Source organism: Camelus ferus, chromosome 10 (assembly GCF_009834535.1).
Source record: "Camelus ferus isolate YT-003-E chromosome 10, BCGSAC_Cfer_1.0, whole genome shotgun sequence".
Taxonomy (NCBI): Eukaryota; Metazoa; Chordata; class Mammalia; order Artiodactyla; family Camelidae; genus Camelus; species Camelus ferus.
The window spans coordinates 7,515,638-7,538,045 of NC_045705.1; the positions used below are offsets into that span (position 1 = coordinate 7,515,638).

At 39.5% G+C, this 22,408-nt stretch overlaps 1 protein-coding gene and 1 non-coding gene across 3 annotated transcripts in view; both read left to right on the forward strand.

Moving 5' to 3' along the window:
• MAML2 (mastermind like transcriptional coactivator 2) overlaps nt 1-8,303 on the forward strand; it is a 342,622-nt gene extending 334,319 nt beyond the window's left edge. For both annotated transcript variants that reach the window (XM_014560729.2, XM_032488286.1), the window contains one exon: nt 4,495-8,303. In XM_014560729.2, the coding sequence (XP_014416215.2) occupies nt 4,495-5,510 (1,016 nt within the window). In that variant the 3' untranslated portion in view covers nt 5,511-8,303. The remainder of the gene's footprint in view (nt 1-4,494) is intronic.
• Nucleotides 8,304-10,932: 2,629 nt separating this feature from the next.
• On the forward strand, nt 10,933-11,037 carry LOC116666754. The gene has a single exon (XR_004323648.1). It is a non-coding gene; the product is annotated as a U6 spliceosomal RNA (small nuclear RNA).
• The last annotated feature ends 11,371 nt before the right edge of the window (nt 11,038-22,408 follow it).

Consider the following 22,408-nt stretch of genomic DNA (forward strand, 5'->3'; position numbering starts at 1 on the left):
ATTATATGTTATTTCAAGAAATTGAATATAGTTCCCTGTGCTATACAGCAGATCCTTGTTATTTATCTATTTTATATACAGTAATATGTATTTATCCTAATTTATCCAAACTCCTAACTGATCCCTCCCCTACCCTTTCCCCTTTGGTAACCGTAGTTTGTTTTCTATGTCTGTGAGTTGATAGAGCCCTCAAGACAACACAGGTGGCCTTAAAATCTCTCTCCTCCCACACTGTGAACTCCAAAAGAACCTCTCTCAAACCTAGCCTGTGCTGCCCTGCCTTCTAGTCAGCATCCATTCGGGTCTTTTCTGCCCAGAACTCTCTGCACCTTCTCATGTAAATTAATCTTGTCCTCGAGTTTCCCAAGTTCTGTCTGCTTTACCTGTTGCCTTCTTCTGTCCACCTGTCCTGGAAGCCATAACGGATACTCTCTAAAGAAGAAGGGGCTGTGAATATTTCTGTTTATAAATATTTTCTGATCCTGTTAAGTGTAGAAATAGATATGTTGTTCTAATTTGTTTAAACTCTTTCAAACGCACCAGATTGCCTGTCTCCACTAAAAGTCGGAATGGGATACGTGTATTCCACGCTCTAAGATGACTTTGCCTCAGGGCAAAAACAAGATTCTCTTTTTGAGTCTGTCCTCAAGGAGGCTGAAAGGCAAGATGGGTTTTACTTGGAATGTGACTTATACCTTCTTATACGTTGGCCTGTTGGTGGGTTTAGGGGAAGCTAAGAGCCCTTTGAAATATTATATAAAATTCAAGGGGAATGTTTCAGCTTTTCTTTTCCCATCCATATAAAAGATCCCCAAGGAGAGCAGTCAGCCTGGATTGGTGGTTCTCCCATGTTATCAGGGATCCAGGCTTCGTCTTTCTGCTCCACCTTCTTGAGCATGTAATTTCTTCCATCTTAAGGGTTGCCTTGTGGCCACCACATCACCAGCTTTCATACCGTATTCCAGATAGAGAGGTGAAAGAAGGGAAAAGGTAAAATGGCCTCCCAAAGGATTCAAATTCCCTTTCTAAGGCAGGTTTTTTTCAGCACTCACTTGTAACATCTACCTTTAGCCAGAATTTCTTCCTATGAACACCCCACCCCCATCAGCAAGAAAGAGGGAAATGTGCTTTTTCACCTGGGCACATGGCTGCTAAGTCAGGGTTCTGTTTCTAAGGAAGACAGGAGGTTGGATATTTGGGAGGGACTTAGCTCCCATAGCACATATGGGCATCTTCCTAAGAGAGGTGTCCTTGGCATCCAACTGCTAATGCTACCGAATATAAATTCAGTTCAGGTGCCAGCTGCACCGTGAGGCCAAAGACACTGAAATGTCGGAGTTTGGAGCAGTGAAAGGTTGATTGCAGGGCCGAGCAAGGAGGACGGGGTGGCGCATGCCCAAGAAAACCTCAAACTCCCCGAAGGATTTCAGCAAAGCATATTAAAAGGGCAGATGAGGCGGGGAGCGTCTCAGGGTATGTGATCAGCTCGTGCACATTTCTCTAATTGGCTGATGTGGAGGTAACAGGGCGGTCAACACCATCAACCCCCAGGGGCCAGACGGTCTGGGGGCCACGCGCTGTTGATCATCAAGTAGTTAATTTCTTCCCTTCGGTGGTGGTTTTCAGCATCTGAAAAACTCAGGAACTATACATGAGGTCCTATTATCTGGGCACTTCAGAGAGGAGCTGCAGCAGAGGATGTGGGGAGGGGTCTGTCCTGGGAAGGCCCCACAGGGTCCTGCTCTGTTAGCCTGACCCCCAAAGGGTAAGAACCCCTGCTCTAGAGAGCTGTACCTCCCGTGTCTTCCGAGAATGAAATAAGCAACAAACCCCGTGAACTTTTTATCGCTTTTTACTTTGACCTCAGCACAATAATAATCCCCCGGCCCAGAGGGTAAAATCAGAAAAGATGTGTGAGAAGCGCCTGGAACAATTCCTACCACATACGAGGGGCTTCTAAATATTAACTGTGATTAACATTTTGTGACCTGTATGGGAATTCTCTCTATTCTGGTTGTTTAAAAAGACTCTCTCCTCATAAGTCTTCATAGGGTATATTGTTATAGAGGGACCTAGAGGGAGTGGTTCTTAAGACCTCTAAATGTTTTCCCATAGCATTTTCATTGTGTAAATCCCCTCTTCATGACACCGTCAGATACCGAGATGCTGGGGCTCCACCTCATCAGCCGTCTGTGAACTGAGTCACTGTGCAAGTATCTCCTGTCTGACTCTTCATCGAACACTTACTGCCCTACACAGTCGGGGCCTGGGCTCAGTCTGGAGATGAGGAGTTATAAGAGATTGCTCCTGCCTTCAAGAGCTGTGGAGTCTAGCTGGGGATATATTTTAATGCAAATAGCAAGGCCTTGTCTTTCAAGTTGTGCACCACGCTGGTATCCTCAAACGTGGGGGCTGTCCCAGGGCTATAAGTGCAGCCGTGGTCTTCTCACACTGCCGTTCTCATCTTCGTATGTGGGTCTAGTTCTCTCTTTCTCAGTGTCTCTGTTTCTCTGGGCCTCCCTGCCTCTCTGCAGGGAGAGGACGTTAAAAAAGTATCTTTATCCAGGTTGCTTTGCTTCAATCTCTCATTCACTTATTCATTCATCCGTTCATTCAATCAATATCAACTGAATACCTTCTGGGCACCATCCATCAGACTTGGAGATTCTGAGAGTGAACAAAACTGGCAAAAATTCTTTCTCTCCGGGAACTTATCATGGAACAGGCACTTGTATATATCTTTCTGGCATTCCATTTTTACCTCTCAAGGTGTTTTCCCATTGATGATTTTAACCTCCCCAAGCCAAAAAGATTTGATAAATGAGTACTGCTCACCACACAATAGGCCAATAAATTAGAGACAAGGTGTTGAGGTGAGGAATGATGACTATCTGGAAAGCCAGAAGACCAAGAAGACGGGGGACTAACATCCTGGAGAACCATTTTACCCAAGTTAGAATTCAGGCTCCTTTTATACTAAAAAGGGGAGGGGATGTTGTTGGTTACAAACTTCTTGGTGTCAGAATCCTTTGTTCTTGCAGCTGTCCATCTAGATCAGGTCACTATGTTTCTATAAACCTCCAAGACAAATGATATTCTCTATTCTTGAACTTTTTGTCTCTATATGAATGGAAAAGTATTTTATCCTCAAAGGTCAAAGCCTTGAGAATGGGCTTTCCTGATGTTTCAGACTACAGACAACATTCTTTTACAAAAGGTGCAGAACCAGCATGACTCAGCACAGGAAACAGCACAGGGTTAGAGCTAAAGGAACAGATCTAACATGGAGTCAGATTTGTTCTTCCCTATTACAGTTTCATTGTGTGAGCTCATCACTGGTCTGATACATGGCGCCTCTCTATTCAGCAGCCTAAGATGGACTGGTCCCACACTCAGTCACTTATCTACAGGCATCAGTGTAACTGGCAGGCACTTTGAGGCTCCTTGGATTTCCCAATACAAAGGCTCAATGCGAAATGAAAACTTCAAAGAGCAAATGCAGCTTGAGAGAGGAGGCTGGGACAGCAGGGAAAGCTTAATGAAGGATCTTGGATCTTGGACCTTGGCCTGAGACTTTGAAGAAAAGATAGGGCTTGGTGAGGTAAGAAGGGCATCACAAGGGAAGGAAATGACATGGGCAGAAGTAGCTCATGTATATAAAATAGATAAGGAACAGGATCCTACTGTAGAGCACAGGGAACTGTATTCAATACCTTGTAATAGCCTATAATGAAAAAGAACATGGAAAGGAATATAGCTGAGTCACTATGCTATAAACTAGAAATTAACACAGCATTGTAAACTGACTATACTTCAATAAAAACTATTTTTTTTAAGTAGCTCATGGTGTATGGACAACAATACAATAGTGAGGGCTCCTCCCAGAGCAGAGTGCTTTCTGTATGGAAACGAGCACTCGAGCCTGGATTACACTGAATTCAGATGTTTGAAGAGATGGGAGTTTACGTATCTTGTGGCAACTTCTTGAACGGCGATGATGCAGATGAAAATTGGACATGATTTCCGAGGCCATAGATTTGGGCTCTTAATCTAGTAGCCGTGTATAGAATCCCTCTGCACTTTCTAATTTGGACCCTGGGGTAACCGGTAACATGGGTTTCGTGACAAGTGGCTAATCAGAGTTGTAGTCTTTAGTCTTGGGACAGAGTGAAGCTAATTCCAAATGGAAGATTGACTATCACATCCCTTCTATGCTTCCAGAAGCAGAATAAAGTAAATCCTAAGAAATAGAACTATTCTATTTCACTATCTTTCTATGGTATATAAACTCTTGACCAAGGAGTAACTTAGGGTGATAACTTCCCCCTTTCCCAAAAGCTGTCTTATTCCTTTTATATATGTGCTGTGATGACTGTCTCTTTATTTGCTCTTAGACCCAAAGGCAGGTTCAGAGTTGATAAGCGATTGTAAATTGCTATGAAAGAGGAGCTGACCTGCTGTTATGAACTAATATAATCATCTTCTTGTTCTTAGGTGGCTCATCGGCAGTGAGTTTAAACTCTAACCAGGCTTTGGCAAACCCAGTTTCAACACACACCATTTTAACTCCAAATTCCAGCCTCATGTCTACTTCTCATGGGACAAGAATGCCATCCTTATCCACAGCAGTTCAGAACATAGGGATGTATGGGACCCTGCCTTGCAGTCAACCTGGCACGTACAACATCACTTCAGGAATGAGTCAGCTGACCCCACAGAGAAACCCAAACCAACTGCTAGCAAATCAAAACAACCCTCTGATGCCACGGCCGCCTACTCTAGGGTCCAGTAATAATAATAACGTGGCCACTTTTGGAGCTGGATCCGTTGGCAGTTCGCAGCAATTAAGACCAAACTTAACCCACAGTATGGCAAGCAGGCCTGCCCAGAGGACGTCGAACGTGATGGTCACATCCAACACGACGGCACCAAACTGGGCCTCTCAAGAAGCAACAACCAAACAGCAGGAGGCGCTGAAGTCCGCAGGAGTCCGCTTCCCCGCGGCTACGCCTGCAGCCTACACCCCAAACCAGTCACTGCAGCAGACCGCAGGTAGCCAGCAATTTGCCCAGAGAGCGGTTGCTCCTCCTAGTCAGTTAACGCCAGCGGCGCAAATGAGACCCATGAGCCAAATGAGCCAGACATTAAATGGACAAACCATGGGTCCACTCAGAAGTCTGAATCTCAGACCCAATCAGCTCAGCACACAGATTTTGCCGAATTTGAACCAGTCAGGCACGGGGTTGAGTCAGTCGAGGACAGGCATAAGCCAGCCACCATCCCTGACGCCCGGCAATTTCCCTTCACCCAACCAAAGTTCCAGGGCTTTTCAAGGAGCTGACCATGGCAATGACTTAGCTTTTGACTTTCTCAACCAACAGACTGATAACATGGGCCCAGCCCTAAACAGTGATGCTGACTTCATTGATTCTTTATTGAAGACAGAGCCTGGTAATGATGACTGGATGAAAGACATCAATCTTGATGAAATCTTGGGGAACAACTCCTAAAGGAGGAAAGGGAGACAATTCGCAGACTCCAAGCATGCAAAGGCAGTATTTCACGAGGACTCCGTGAAGGCCAAACGGTTGACTTTCACTTGGACTCCTATGATACCTTGGCTGAAACGGGGAAAGCAGGAAGTAACTGTAGCGGCGAGCATTTTGGTCCAAATGCTCGTTTTAAATCTCAAACCTGAACGTAAAACATTGGGGTCACTTTTCCCTGTCGAAACTCCAGGACACAGTATCCAGTTTACCCAAACAGAGCTGTGATGTTGATGTGTAATTAGTTGTGTAAAATGGGCTTCCCAAGCTCCTCTTCGCCCTGAAGGAGAAGTCATAGAACCCATAGCTGGTTTAACCCCCACGTCACGCAGAGGTACTAGTTCCAAGCCACAAGCTACAAATCCCCTCATTTGCTCTAATTGATACATAAGTGTGCTTTAATCTCTCTACTCTGTTTTTCATTTAGATTTTCTAAAACTTCCAGGGTAGATCGAAATGCTGTAGGTTTGTTTAGAGTACCCAAACAGTGTCCTAAGTCAAGGAGAAGTGGAGAGCCCAGAGAACATTCCGTGGATGATAGATTTTCTTCCCCAGATTCACCCCCTCACTTTTTCACTTTTCCCACACGTCCTCCACTTCAGCGAGATGCTGTGTCTAGTGATGAAACAAGAACACAGAGCTGTCCAACTTCATTTGGGCTTCCACAACTAATTTCTGAATCCAGCTTCTGAGTCTTGGCTACAATCATGACCTGTGGCTAATCATACTGAAATATTAGTGCGCACCTGTCTGCATCAGATTTCACTGTTTAAAAAAGAAAACCCTCCACTGGGCGAGGCTCTAAAGAAGATGTATTTGACCACAGATAACTTGGTCTTATTGTGATGATGCCTGCGGGTTAGCTCCCAAGCTGAGTGGGAAATCGAGCCCTCTCTGCTTATTTTGATGACCAGAGACTGATTTGTAAGAAAAGGAAGTTTGGAGACCAAAACGGAGAAGGTATCACGTTTTGGTTGAAGAAAACAAAAGATCAGGACCAGGGACAGCAGGTACCGGCGGGTGCAAATCTATTTCATGGGGTTTGAGGGAAGGCATCATTGAGAGGAAAAACAATCTGCCTTTATTTGGACACATTATTTGGGAGAACAACTGAATAGAATGTGCTGTTAGTTGCCATCTATTCATTCTTCTGTCCCCGATGTGATGAATCATTGCCACATGCTAGATGGGCCCATCGTATCCAGGTTTTCTCCCTCAGGGCTGAGCATTGTATCAAAGAAAAAGGTCCTGTTGAGTCATGTAACAGAGCAGCTGTAAAATGGGGAAGATGTGGGCTGATGTGGGATGTATGCGAAATAGCACTATCATTTTCCTCATTCCAGAGGAACACAGGTTATCGCCAGCCTTCTTAGCCATACACTCACGTATTCAATTATCAAATGATATTTAACTGAAGTCATTTAATAACTCTTTAAATACCTGTTCTAAAAAGAACACATTTGGAGAGTTCTGCAAAGCCCTCTCCCAATCTTCAAAATGTCTAGAAGCACTCTTCCTTTGACACAATACCAACATCACTGGCCTGGAATCGTTTCTGTGCTAGGTTGTAAATATAAATAAATGACTTGTTTTGTAAACTTTTGTAAAGAATATTTTGGTAGAAATCCTTAAAGCATATTCTTTGGGTTATATTTATACATATGTGAAATAAATATACTATCAAAAGGTTATATTTTATACAAAAAGTAAATTGTTACCTTTTGTATGCTAATATACAAAGTTTTGTATAATAGGATGGTTTATTTTTAGCTCTACACTTAAACCATAGGTGGTCAAGTGGGAACTTTTGAAAACTATCAAGAGGCTTGTTAGGCAAATTTCTATTCTGAAACCTCAATAAGAAAGCATTCCAGGTTTCAATTCTTTCCTTTTTTTTTTTTTTTCTGCTCCCGAATTCTTTTTGAAACCCATAGTTCTTGTGTCTTGTTGGATTATTCTGCTGTGCACATTGTACTGGTCCTTGTTGCATGTGGCCTACTGTGTGTTTTCCCATTTTATAAAACAGTGTTTCTCCATGCAGAAAAGCAAGGAAAACATTATGTACATACAAACACTTTTCTTTTATGGCTCCTCCATGTTACTGTATATATCTGCCAGCACTTCCCAGTTACATGCCTGTGATTCAGCTTATTTTTACCCTAACATAGTCTGTTTCGTAGTAGCTATCAAATTTAAGAGATCAAGCAATCAGAATGTTTGGATTTTCTTAATGTGAATTTCATAATTAATGTCTATTTATTCAGCTATTCATTAAAATACAGGATTCTTTGGGGGAAAAAAATGGTGGAGTCTATAGCTTCTGTTTGTTGGCAGCCTATTACCAAAGATGATGTAATTTCCCTGAAAGCTGAGATAATGACAATTTGATAGATGTGACCAAAACTCCAGGATTTACAACGTAAAAGCTATTGGAATACAATCTCCCTTTTATAGAAATACCAGACTACTTAACTGTCAGCATTGTTTATCATTCTGACATAGTATACAGGAGGTAGAAGTAATTTTTCTTTTTTTCTTTTTTAATTCAAAGACTAGACAGTAATTGAAGCAAAGAAGTCATTCTTGGCTTTGTGTTAAGCCCAGTGGCGACCGGTAACTCTGCTCTAAGTGGATGCACTAATATTACTTGCATTACTGTAACTGTACCCCAAACTGTAAAGATGTCAACTTGTAAAACAAGTATTTTGTATGGTGTGTCATTTCCTGTGTTAAAGAAAAATAGTTAAAAAAATTTCAGACGTGGTTCTCTTGTATGAAATCCCGCTTTCAGTCACCAACCATATTTTGGTTCTATCACAGAAAGTTCAGAAAACTACTGACAGTGATGGGCAAGTTTCTTCTCCAGGAAGCTTCTGACGCTGGTAAAATGCTGACTTGTCTCATTTCACTGTTCTTTGCTTCGCTTAGAAAGTTTGTATTAGGACACCATATGCACAGCAGCTACTAAATACTCGAGAAACACTGCCTGATTCTCAGGCTCAGTGGGTCTTTGCCTGGCCTGCTGTGTGGCCTTTGGCCAGACCAGGCTGAGTGAACATGGGGCCAGGTAAACACAGCCTCCCTGGGCAGATTTACACAGTCCTCCTTGGGAGTCAAGGAGGTTGAGAGAAAGATGGGCATTGGTAGGAGGCCAGGGGAACCATTCTACCCAATTTTCTTGCTCCATTGCTGACATGTGTTGTTCCGTTGTCCCTTTGCCCTCTGCCAAAGAAGATGTGTGACATCATCCTTATTAGCATTATTAATGGAGCAGTAATAAAATTGGTATTTTATATAGTGCCTGTCCAATGATTCTGGAAGGTTGTAAACAAATAAAAAAAATTAACATCAGGAAAAATAAATAAAAGGCACACAAATTAAGAGAAAGAAATGTGTAAATCTAGAATTGCCTGTGAATCCTAGGATATACCCATGGAAGGATACCTGAGAGGAAATGAGAGTAAAAGTGAGTGCAAAAGAGAGAAAACAGCTCAGTGTCTTCCTCCTCTGCACCCCAAAGTCACTACAAATTCTTAAACATTCCATCTGCCACTTGCATTTTGTGTCTCTGGGACTGTGTTTCCTCACTCAGAGAGGGCTGGGGGCTGAGACAGCACTGCATTTCTTCCCAACTCTAAAACTCTGGGATTGACTTTTTTTTTCCAAAATTAAGTGGAAACTTAACCAAAAAGACTCGAATCATCATCATTTTTAAAGAAATCACTGTTCATGCAACCTTTTGAAAATGTTCAGATCGTCAGTCAACTTGATTTAGCAAAGCATCCCATTCTCATTTAAAATTAAATCATAGGAAAATGACATTTCATCAGAAGTAAGCCAGAACTGGTCTGCTGACAAATAGAAAGGCAATGTAGCTGTAAGATGCCCACTGACTAAATGCAAGTCTTGAAGATTACAAGCTGGAAGGCGGTATTACATGGTGATTTGCTTGTGAGATCATAGAATTTTGTAAAGAAAATATTTGCCTACCAGGGAGGGGAAAACTTTGAGTCGTAGACTCCCTTGGGTGTATGTTAATGAACTCTTGTGAGTTGTGCACAGCAGTATAACATGTTTTAAATACACTCCCTAAGTTACTATAGTAGATGAGGTACAGAGAATACCCTACTATCAACTTCATTGGCAATAATAATGCAACTAAAACACTGCACCACAAGAATTAAGAAACCGTACTGACCTTAGATTCCTAAAACTAAATGCTCTTGTCCCTGACCTGCATGCAATAATATTAGAATGGCTTTTGGGAGGGAGGGTGTAGCTCAGTGGTAGAGCGCGTGCCTAGCATACACGAGGTCCTGGGTTCAATCCCTCCATTAAAAAATACATAAAACTAATTACCTCCCCTAACAAAGAAATGAATATTTTTTAAAAGGCAGGAGGCTTTTGTTTGTCTACATAAACAGCATTTTAAGCTTGCTTTTTACACAACGGAAGCCGCCATTAGCTCCAGCATGAAGATACAGTCTTTATAACACTTAGAGTTCTTTCAGTAAAAGAGAGAGAGAAAGACTAACGTATAAGATTGTGAAAGCACATAGAAGCTTGTTTTAGGGTTCTTTCAGCAAAAGGGGGAGAAGGAGGAAGGGAGAAAGAAGGAAAGGAATCTGGTGGACATTAACTGAAAAGGAGGTAGTTCTGGGTTTGGGCCCAGCTGAATCCTGCAGGTCAACCATGTCATCAAGACTTGGTTCTTTTCTGTCTCTCACCTTTGCTTCCCCGTGTCTAAGCTCCACTCTCGGGCAGGCCCTATGTTCATGGTGGCAAGAGGGTTACTAGAAGCTCCAGACCTTTATCCTCATATGGCCAAGCCCAGCAAGAACAACAGGGGACACTTCCCTTTCAAAATACCCAACTAATCACCTCACAAGCTCTGATTAGGGCACGCGCCCATCCCGGGACCGGCATCTTGGCCAGGGAGGTACCGTGTTCTGACTGACTTGGCCTGAGTCAAGTGCCTATCCCCGGAGACAGAGGTAATGCTAGTACTGCCAAACCACATGGACTGGAAGTGGGAAAGCGGTGATTGCCCAAAGGGAAACCGGATCGCTATTGTCAGGAAGCAAAAAGAGGAAGGAAGGAAGGGAGGGAGGGAGGGGTGAAGGGAGGAAGAGAGAAAGAGAGATAAATGAAAACACAAATGTCAACTGTAATTTTCTGGCTGCTTTACTTCCACACACACAGTTTTTCCCACAGTTTTGATTTCAAAACCTCACTAACCACTCAAACACACTCACCTGCTCCCCATAAGGAGGCAATCCCAAATCTCATCTACTTACAGCATCCACAACCCAGTCCGGCACACCTAGGTGAGACAGACTCTTTCTTGCAGGTCAAGATGAACTAGCAATGCTTATCCAGCGCTCACTTCAGCAGCATGGATACAAAAAATAAAATAAATTGGAACGATACAGGGAAGATTAGCATTGGCCCTGTGAAAGGATGACAAATTCGTGAAGCATTCTATGTATAAAAATAAAAGGTGTTTATCCATTCCCAGTGTGTTCAGGTGGAGTGAGAACAGGATGATGGTAATAAAGAGTTCTGTTGGGAGAGAAGCTAGCACGTATAGATTACATCCTTCTGTACAAGAAGAATGAGGAGTTTTCTGCTCCGAGCATTCAGTTAAACGGCCTGGGGAGGAGAAGCGTTCACTACTCCCCTCGTTCCGCAGGATGCGTGCCAGCTGCACTTGACATGGGGAATAACTGCCCCTTCCTCGGGGGTATATTACATCAGGTGCTGGGGAGGAGCCGAGGGGGTCAGACTTACTCAGGTCCCAGTTATATCTCCTGCTACAGCCTGCATCTGTCTGACCCTGTGCGGTAATTTTAGCTTAGGACTGAGAAGCTAAGTCCTTTTTAGAAAGTGTCACTAGTTTCTAGCCAGGGCAATGAAACTGCAAATAGTCCAAGTGTCAGAGAAACAGGGAATTGGTTACACAGGTGACGATGAGCTGAGACGGTCAAGAGGGAACGGTGAGGCCATCCTGAGATGAGCAAAAGCAGGAAGCCACTACCACTCCTCCAATGGAGAGACAAACGACAGGGGGCCGGAATCAACACAGATGCTGCAAATTTGCGGACCTGCCTGGTAGGAGTTGGGTCCAGCGAGGAGTTTCAGCTGCTGACAGAGACGCCACTCAGGCCCGAGAGGGAGGAGAAGGAATTCTCTCCGCTCCTGTTCCCTTCTCCTCTCCAGACACTGCAGCTCATTGGCTGAACTCAGCGGGACTCAGCTCACCCAGAAGACCTGGGAACACAGCCTGGAGCATTACAGATCAGAGGAGAAAAAGGTAACGGATAAATTTGCCAATAAGCAGACCCAGGGCTGATACAACATGCTTGCAGATTCCTTGGCCTGCCGACCTAGAGCAAAACACAACTTTCTCAGCAAAGCCTGACTTTCTTCCTTCTCTGCTTTCAGGTACATTCATTTTAATCTAAATGTGGTCTGTTTACTCTAGAACGATATCAATTAGGTGTCTGTTCAGCTGTTAAGTATGTGAAACCTCAACTAAAAAAACCTTCTTTTTTTAAACTACCATTGACTCTTAGAAATATGTTTTTTCAATTTTCTTATCTGTAAAAATAGGTTGTCATTTGCAGCTGATGTAAAGAGAAAGTATTATATTGTATAATTGTCAGCATCTTTGTTCTTTCTTAGTGATGGGTAGCACACTGGTGTGTTTCACCATCAATGGCATCTTAGATTTGATGAAATGTACTATTTGCCTCATGCAACAAGGGGTCTGAGATGCAGTAATACAATTCTATCAGGTCCCCATGTTGTTGGTAGATGTAACTGGTGTTCCAGGTTCCTGTCCCATCCCAGAAAGAATTCAGAGACAAGATGTGGAAGTTAAGAAAGTAAAGTGGGGATGTATTAAAGGATGGATAGTACACTCTCAGGGGAGAGCGGGCAGGCTCAGGTAAGGAGCTGCCCTGAGTTTCTTTGGCAAGTTGGTTACATAGGGTGTAAAAATGAAGGGATGGAATATTCACTGGGGGAGGAAGGGTCTGGGGTCGTATTCCCTGATTTGCATCCCAACTCCACCTTCTCAAAGGGAGGAAGGATTTTTGTCCTTATTTATTCTGGATCGGAAGTGTCATGGCGTCAGTGCATGATACGTATTTCTGATCCACAAGGCTAATTTTATTGAAATAAGGGCATAATGAGCAAAAGTTACTTTCGGACCCTGGAGATTCCTGCCTTTCCCACCTTTCTTTGTTGGCCTCCAGGCTGCTCATCACCCCAAAAGTTGTGACCGCTTATCAACCCAGAGGTTCCTGCTTTTCCTTCTCTGACCAGAGTCCCCTGTTGTTTACATGATGTAGGGATTCCTGCCTTTGGCCCATGCCCCCTCCTTTTTGCCCAGTTCCTGCCATTTGGTCTGTGTCCCCTTTCTCTGCTCATATCTAGCTACCTGCCTGCTCTAACACCCAGGCTATTTCTAGCTTTCATTTTTGCCATGAGGAAGCACAGAAATCTTCTTCATTCTTACCACCTCCTGGTGACAAGATAGTTATCTCAGTCTCATGTCTAAATGTTCCAAGCTGGAAAAAAATGGAAAGGGAAAATTAATGAGGAGTAGAAAGCGTTGTTTATAGCAAATCTTTGCCTTTCCATTTGGGAAAGGTCACACTGCCCAGAGACTTCTACCATATCTCATCAGCCATGACTCTGTCTGCAGCCTGAGAAACTAGGTGTGAAATGTTTAGAATTATAGCCCCTGTAGTAGAGGATGGCAAGGGAGCAGGTGGTTGGAAATGATCGTATATAAAAGCATAAAGACATGCATGGGAATGATAAACATACAATTCAAGATGTTGATTATCTTTGAGGGATTATGGAGAAATGTGATTGAGAAGGTATACACTAGGGACGTCAATTCTGCTGGTTTCTAAGCTGAATGAAGACTACATGGTTGTTATTTTTAATGCCTTTTTGTATATCTGAAATAGATTATTAGAAATGAAATGAAAGCAAAGTTAAATTATTTGGAGTTTTCACTAAAGGCATTCTGCTGTAAAGAAGTGAATAAATAAATAGTGATTGATTTAGATTTACAGCAGTGTGCAGGTAAGATACACTGAAAGGCCCTCCTGACTAAGATAACTAAAATGCTGAATTTTAAAATCAAAAGAAAGATTCCAAAAGTTACTAAAAAGCTACCAAAACCAAAACAAAACCAAACAAACCCCATGTGCTATTGGCATAAGCATAGACATAAAGATCCATGGAGTAGAAATGAGCATACAAAAAATCAACCCTCACATTTACAGTCAAATGATTTTTGAGAATGCCAACACAGCTCAAGGGGGAGAACTGTCTTTTTAAAAATAGTGCAGGGGCAACTGGTTATCCCCATGCAAAAGAATGCTGTTGGACTCCTACCTCACACCACATACAGAAATGAACTCAAAATGGTTCACAAGACCTAAATTGAGAAATAAAACTATAAAGTTCTTAGAAAAAAAAAAAAACAGATGTAAATCTTCATGATCTTGGATTAGGGAATGGTTTCTTAGATATGACACCAAATACAAGCAAAAACAAGAAAAATAGATAAAGTGGACTTTATCAAAATAAAAACTTTTGTAATGCAAGACCACTATCAATAAAGTGAAAAGATTAGGGATCTCTAGAGAAAAAGAACCACAGAATTAGGATATAGATAGATACAGATATATACATACATATATAATATGTATATAAAACCACTGAATGAGGCACATTAAAGGGATAAATTTTATGGTCAGTGATTTAAATCACAAGAAAACTATTTTAAAAATGGCTTTAAAAAAACTTTAAAAATAGATCAGTTAGTTATCACCAAAGTAAACAATATGCCATGCCCAGAAATAAAGTAAAACCAGGAGTCCTCAGACGTAAGCGAGTGTCAATACCAGCCTTGGCCCTGACACTTTCTGTTGAACTCGGAGACCTTGAACTTGCATCCCGGCAACTTCACAGGGTGTGGGGACAGGATATACAGGCTAGGGCACGCTCAAGGTCAGAAGTCTAATTAAAAGACCTCCTATGAAAACCTGGTAATCCAAAGGAATACAACCACAGAGTGAGGGTGAAAATGAAATAAACCCTGCTCTATTGCACAAGGAAAAATTCTTCCTTGAAAACAAATAATCAAAAGTCAGCATGCATATGAGTGCAGGTTTGTATTTATAAAAACTCTTAAGTGTAGAATTTTTTTTGACTTGTCTTCAGGTTGGGTACACCCTTAGGGAAAAGATAGAAAAAAATTCAATGCCTCTTAGGCGGTCTTCAAAAAAATCTCCACAAAGTTTCAAAGAAAACCAGCATCAGATCCATTGTCAAAAATCACTAAACACACATATGAACAAAGCATCATGAGTGAGAACCAGCATAAGCGACAGACAGCAGAAGATCCAGATGTTGGAAATACCTACATTTAATACATTTCAAGAAATAAATAAAAGCTTTAAAATATCAGCACTGTTTCTCGTGAATGTAGAATATTCTTTTTAAGCATCACAGAATATTCATAAAAATTGATAATATACATCATAAGATAGCCTTGTCAAATTTCAGAAGATAAGTATTATACTGCCCACATTCACCATCCCCAATTCACTTAAGTTAGAAATGAATTCAAAAAAATAATTTGGAAAGCTCCATTCACTTGGAAATTTTTTTAAAAATCTAAGCAACTCATGGGTCAATGAAAAGCTGTAATAAACTATAGAAAATGCTTATAATTAAATAACAGTAGGAACTGTATGTTGCTTAAGGCGTTCTTGGAGAGAAATTTGTTCTCTTAATTGCTTTTTATCAGAAAAAAAGAGGCTTAGAATGAATTTTAAATTCAAACTTGAAAAGTGAGAACTCTAAAGAAAGTAAGGGTAAATAAGAAAAGAAAAAAATTTAATTAATAAAAGTAAAAGCAAAAACAAACGTGATTGAGACAATTAACAAAATCAACAGTTGAGTCTTTAAAGACATTAATTATTGAACTACTGGAGATTGATCAAAGGAAAATAAGAGAAGAAAAATCATTAGGAATTAAGAAGAAATATAACTATTAAAACTGTAAGGATTTAGCAGATAATAGATATTGTGAATCAATATGGCAATAAATTTGAAAATTTAGAAATAGTGAATGAATTACCACCAAATAGAACTCATCAAAACTGGTTTGAGAAAAAACATAGAACTTCAAAAACATTAAAGCAATTGGGTGGGAAACCTGTTCAAAATCTGACTATAAGGAAAACAGCAGGACAAAGCAACTTAGCAGGAATATTTTACTAAATAGTCAAAGAATAGTTCAGTTCAATTTTACATGGATTTTTCCAAAGAACTGAAAAAGAAGTAACACTTTCCAACCCACTCTTTGAAGCTGGCATAACCTTGATGCCAAAACAGGACATGGATGGAAGGCACATGATGGAAAAATTACAGACTGGCCATGCTCATGAATATAGTTTTGAAAATCTCTAAACCAAATTTTAGCCAGCACAACCCAGTAGTATGTAAAACACAGAGTATATTATAACCAAGTTGGGTCTCCCCAAGGAATACAAGTTTAGTTTAATATCTAAAAGTTGATGGGAACAAGACAAAGATACCCACCACCATCACATCACTCCCACTCAGTCTACCCAGTGCAAAAAAAAAAAAAAAAAATACAAAGAGATAAAGCACATCAACATTTCATAGGAAGGACCAAAACATTATTTGAATAAGCACAAATGGTATGATTACCTATTTAGAAGACCCCCAAAGAATCCAACAAGTTTTCTTGATAACAAATTGTTACATAGAAGAAATTTTATACACACTACTAGCTATTAAAAAGTATAACTGGAAAAACTTATCATTCACAATAACATCAAAAACAAAAATTTAGCATATATAAATACAGCTCTATATGAATAAATTATCAAACTCAAATAAAAAACATTTTAAAAAGCCTAATAAATCATACTATGCTCTTGGAAAGGAAGATTCTATATTTTATTTTATTTTATTTGACTTTTTTTTTTAATTGAAGTATAGTCAGTTTACAGTGCTGTGTTAATTTCTGGTGTACAGCATATGATTCAGTTTTTTGTATTTTCATTTTCATATTCTCTTTCACTATAGGCCATTATAAGGTATTGAAAATAGTTCCCTGTGCTATAGTAGGACCTTGCTGTTTATCTATTTTTCATATAGCATTTAGTATCTGCAAATTTTAAACTCCTAATTTATCCCTTCATCCCCCCTTTTGCCGCTGATAACCACAAGTTTGTTTTCTGCCTGTGAGTCTGTTTCTGTTTTGTAAATAAGTTCATTTGTCTCATTTTTTTAGATTCCACATACAAGTGGTGTCATATAGTATTTTCCTTTCTCTTTCTGGCTTACTTCACTTAGTATGATGATCTCCAGCTGCATCCATGTTGCTGCAAATGGCATTATTTTATTCTTTTTTATGGTTGAGTTGGATTTCATTGTATATATATATATATACCACGTCTTCTTTATCCAATTATCTGTTGGTGAATATTTAGGTTGCTTCACTGTCTTGGCTATTGTAAATAGTGCTGCTGTGAACATGGGTGTGCCTGTATCTTTTAGAATTAAAGTTCCTTCTGGATATATGCCCAGGAGTGGGATTGCTGGATCATATAGTAAGTCTAGTTTTAGTTTTTAAAGGAATTTCCATACTGTTTTCCATAATGGCTGCACCAAACTACATTTTCACCAACAGTGTAGGACTGTTCCCTTTTCTCCACACTCTTTTCTCCTATTGTTTGTGGAAGATTCTATATTTTAATGTCTTCAACTTTATCTGGTGCAGAGGGATTTGCTAGGATACCTCTTGGTGCTTCCATGCCCAATGTTAATAATATAAAGGCAACTTCCACAATCTTAAAAATGGCAAGGTAACCAAGGATTCAGGTCCCTCAAGGATGCAGGGCTGGGTCACCCCACCAATGCAAGTTCCAAGAGAATTTCTGACCAAGAGATATCTACAATGGGTGGTAAAAGAGATGATGAATTTTAATTATAGCCTTAGGACCAACTATAGCCTTAAGGGCTGTACTTTGTCCCATTAACTCACCAATTGTTAAGCCCTTGATTATTTTTCCTGTTTTCAGGGAACTGCATCTTGAACCTTGAAAAATCAGTGAGAGGATAAAGTGAACACGGTGTGGACTGAGTGGATCTGAGTGGTACAAGGGATGCATTGTAGCAGATCCAAAAAGAGCTCTACCATATCCTCTAAACCTATCCTGGAGAGCGCCTGTGCAAGATGATTGCTTCCTCCATATGTCTGCCTGGGGGCATCTTCAGCATACTCAGCCCACACAGGGGACAAGCCACAAATGGCAGGGAGTTCACGCCCCAGGATGACCTTCTAGGTCATGAACCAATGTAGGACAGGAATTGGTGGATAAATATTCTAGCTTCCACCTCCCTGAGTGGATAAATCTGATGCGTGTTTCAGGCTACCTTTCAGAGTTCCCGGCAGGAATAAGCCCATGGTGATAAGCTGCTTCTGAACACACACTTTATCAGCTTCTCTTCTTTCTGGGTCCTCCCTCCTCACTTCTTCACAGTGCTTCCCAGAGTCACTTCCCAAATGCTGCTTAGATCCAAATCTTGGTCTTAGGATCTACCTTGGAGGGAATTAAACTAAAACAAAATCCAAATGTCCATCAACAGTAAAATGGGTAAATTGAAGTGTTGTCATCAAATGAAATGCTAGGCTGCAGTAGAAGGGACTTGGCTAAACACATCACCATAATGTTGAGGGTAAGAGGCATGTCAGAAAAATACTTACAGTTCTATTCCATTGATTTAGTATCTTAAAAGGCAAAACCAAAAATATAATTTAAAGATACATACAGGGCAGCAAATTTGGAAAGAAAGGCCAGAGAATGATTATCGTGAGTCTAACAACTGCCTCTGGGATGTGGGACAGAAAGGGCTTTTAAAAAGGCACTGGTAATATTCTATTTCTTAAACTGCTTATGTTACACAAGTGATGGTGATATTCTTATTCCTTAGATTATACATATGTATTTTCTTTATGCTTTGTGTATTTGATATATTTTATAATGAACAATTTTCAAAAGCTGTCAAATTAGGTACGTGAAAGACGGAAGGAGGATTGCAATCAATCAACCAGTTGGTCACTAAGGACAAGGATTTTGCACTCGGAGCGCTTTGCAACTCTCTTAAGTTTTCGTTCCATTTTAATGAAATCAGAACTGGAAATCATAGAAGGTGCATTACGTATGAGATTCATGCAAGAAAGACTTTAGAGACCTCCCATTAGCAAAACCACACCAAAAAGAAAGGCCTTGGTCCTAACATCAAAAGATTTATATATAAAGGAACTTTATCAGCTGTACAGTAAAATATTTAAAATTTATGCTTCAAGTTAAAACATTTATGTATATGTATATATATATATATAGTGTTTGTATACATATACATAATTCTTAAATCCAATTTTATTTTCTTTTTCAAATTAACTGACCAACTAGCAGTTCTGTTCCTGTCATATAAGAAGACATCTACTCTATTAAACATTAAAGAAATGAACTAAAAATTTTAATCTGTGTAGGGCTTTGTTTGAGAACTAATGAGAGGTGAGGATAGAATAGTACAGTTTATGTATGTTTGAAAAATAAGCTTGATCCTTAACATTTATTCCTAAGAAAATATAAAACTTAAATATTAAGAAAGATTATCTCCGATATGAATGAATGAATCTAACATAAATAATCTTCAAAGTAGCTTTTCCTCATTACTCATTCATATACTAACATGAAAGCAACATGTCACTTTTCAAAGCGCTGAAGAAAAAGTTAAATATATCTAAAGAGAGATAAATATATAAACCTCATTTATATGTGTATTTCCATTTGTATCATTCTGCCTTTCAACACTTACTGGAAAAATAGAAGATTGTTCTACAACTGGTCTTTTGGTTAAAGTTAGCAGGGAATTTTTATTCATCTTTGGAGTGATCAGAAGTTTTGAAGGATGTCTTAATCCTGCTCTGAGTATGTCAAAGTCGATGTCTTTGTTCATTTCACAAAACCAAATAAGAGTGGTGGTGTGCGGATTAGATTTTGACAATTCAATCCAGATGACTTCTTTATTATGGAAAAATATTCTCCATCCTTTATCTAATCCAGAAAGTATATTCATAGAGAAGTCACTATAGCTGCATATAATACAGTTGCAAACATTAAAATTAAAGGTTATAAGAAGAAAACACAGCTGTTAAAGGGCAGTGACTGAATGAATTCATTTTAGTGTTGCATATATATGATGATGTGGATTATTCAAGATTTTCTCCAAAACTCATTTCGAAGGCTCTCACTTTAGCATTTCAAAGATAGTGGATAACATCAGGGGGGAAAAAGTTTCACTTCTTTCAAATACAATAATAACAGAATTTGAAAGCTAAATATGCAAAGGCTTATAAAATAATGTGTACCAGGGAGATCTGAATGTCAATTGTGTGCACAGATGTCTCAGTTAGAGCATGAAATACTGGCATGTTTCATAGTAGTTTCTTTCTTGAGGAAGTCTTTTGCACTTGTGCAGTGACATGAGATCTCTTTATGACATAGAGAAAAGCTAATAATCTCACAAAAATGGGTAAAACTTGTGTCTCCCAATTTAACTGACCCTGGATGTGAATTATTAACAATGAAGTTTTGTTTAAACAAATAAAACATTGCATATGTGTATTTACTTGCTTTTATTTAAAAATTTTAAAACATGTTCAAGCATATTTCACCTTAGAGAAATATGTTCAAACTATTTTAAGTTTTAAAGTTAAAGCATGAAGTGCTCCATCCACAAAGTCAGAACTTTTTAGAAGTTCATTTAACTCTATCATTTTCCCAAAGATCTTGTGCTTCTTTTCCCACTGCAATATAGTCAGAAACGACTTTGTATTTCCTATTAGTCCTTTAATCATTCAATTGGCTTCAAAGATTGTAGAGCCTTGGTTAGAGAGCTCAATTTCCCACCTGTCTGTGTAGTTCTTTCTCTTGAAACCGTGCTTCCCCGAGTATATTTCATGAACTACTAGTTTGGGGCTTTGCGACAGACAAACACAGGGCTTCCACTGTCGAAATAGGTTGGAAAGGATGAGAATGCATTAGGTCTTTATAAGAGATACAGGTGTTTTCAGATTTTTTTCTCTAACAAACAAAACTGTTTATCTTATTTTTAAAACCAGCATTTCCTAAATTTACTTGACCTTTTTCACATAACCCCAACTGATATCCTATGGTATGGTTAAGCAAATGCTGTCCTACATAATTTAACCTAAGAGTGTATTCTGGTCGGCCTTTAAAAGAATATTTCTACAAAATGCAAACATTGATATATTTTTATTTGCAATGAAAAAATACTTTGTTCATGTTAGTTAATAAAAAGCCTAGCATTTGGATAAACAACAAGGTCCTACTGTGCTCAGAGGGAACTATAGTCAATATCTTGTAATAATCTATGATGAAAAAGATTATGAATAAGAATATAGATATATATGTATACACACACACATACATATAACTGAATCACTTTGCTGTACACCAGAAATGAACACAACATAGTAAATCAACTATACTTCAATTTTTTTAAAAAAGCCTAACATTTTACTGATTTCTCTTCAAGATCAGGACCAGTTTTTTTCAGAGATTATACTTGTTTGTTTGCTCTGAACAGGTACTATAGAAGTTTCAAGAGCACTGCCTCATACAACATGGGATACTTTCCAGATAATGATGATATCGAAAAACTAAAATTTTCAAATGAGAGAGAGCCAGAATGAGGGAAATCACCTGACTTTTATTGTTTTCGAAGGAAGAATTAGGAGCTGTATGCATTGATAACTGTAGTTTAAAAGGCAGCAATTGCGGCTTAAGGCATGAAACAGTCAGGGAATACCGGTCTGTGTTCTGAGGGTGTTAGCCTAAGGAATGTTTGAGGAAAACTTGAGAGGATAAGAGTAGGTGAGATTTTCTAGATCTACTTTCATTTGAAACCTCCTATTACTGAATGCATCTAGTTTCAGTAAAGGATGAATTTACTCAACATGAAATTATATTCCAAGGGTTTAATTAAGTAGATTTTGGTCTCGCACAACTCCTCCTGAAAGCAATACTTCATAATTAACCTCCTTCCAAGTTGTTTGCACTCATCGCTTTTTCCCCTCAACCTCCCTATGCAAGTTTCCTTGTAAAACTTGCTGACCTGCGAACACATATATGGATTCTCCATATTTTGAAACTGAGGCCCTGAAATGCAGGGGGTGGGGCTGGGGATTTGCTGGTGTGTCTTCTCTGCCATTAAATTACTCCCAGGCATGTCACTGGTTTGGGGGGGATTTGTTTATTTTTTGCAATTTCCTATTAGTTTCTTCTCAATTAAAAAAATCAGTATTTAATTTGCTTTAAGTCCTTTAGAGTGTATGCATAACATTGATCAACATAGCAGGGTAATGATAGAATTCAAGCTTTGAAATTTGGAACCAGAGATCCAAAGATCTCTTTTATATACACACCCAAAGATCTCCATTTTGGTAACACAAAGAATCGTTCTCATCCTTGTCGTACTGCCCAGATGTTATATCTTGAACTCTATAGATACTATAAATCCTGAGTAATGTGAAAGCATTACAAAGAAATGAGCTTGCCTTTTAGAACTAAACCTAATGAAGGACAGATTGCCTAGAAGGGGAAAGAATATAAACATAGTCTGTCAAGAGAACATTTTCTTCAGGAAGTCATTGCTCACCCAAAACATTGTTGGCCATGGGTACCATTTTCTCTTGTGATTAGGTGGTG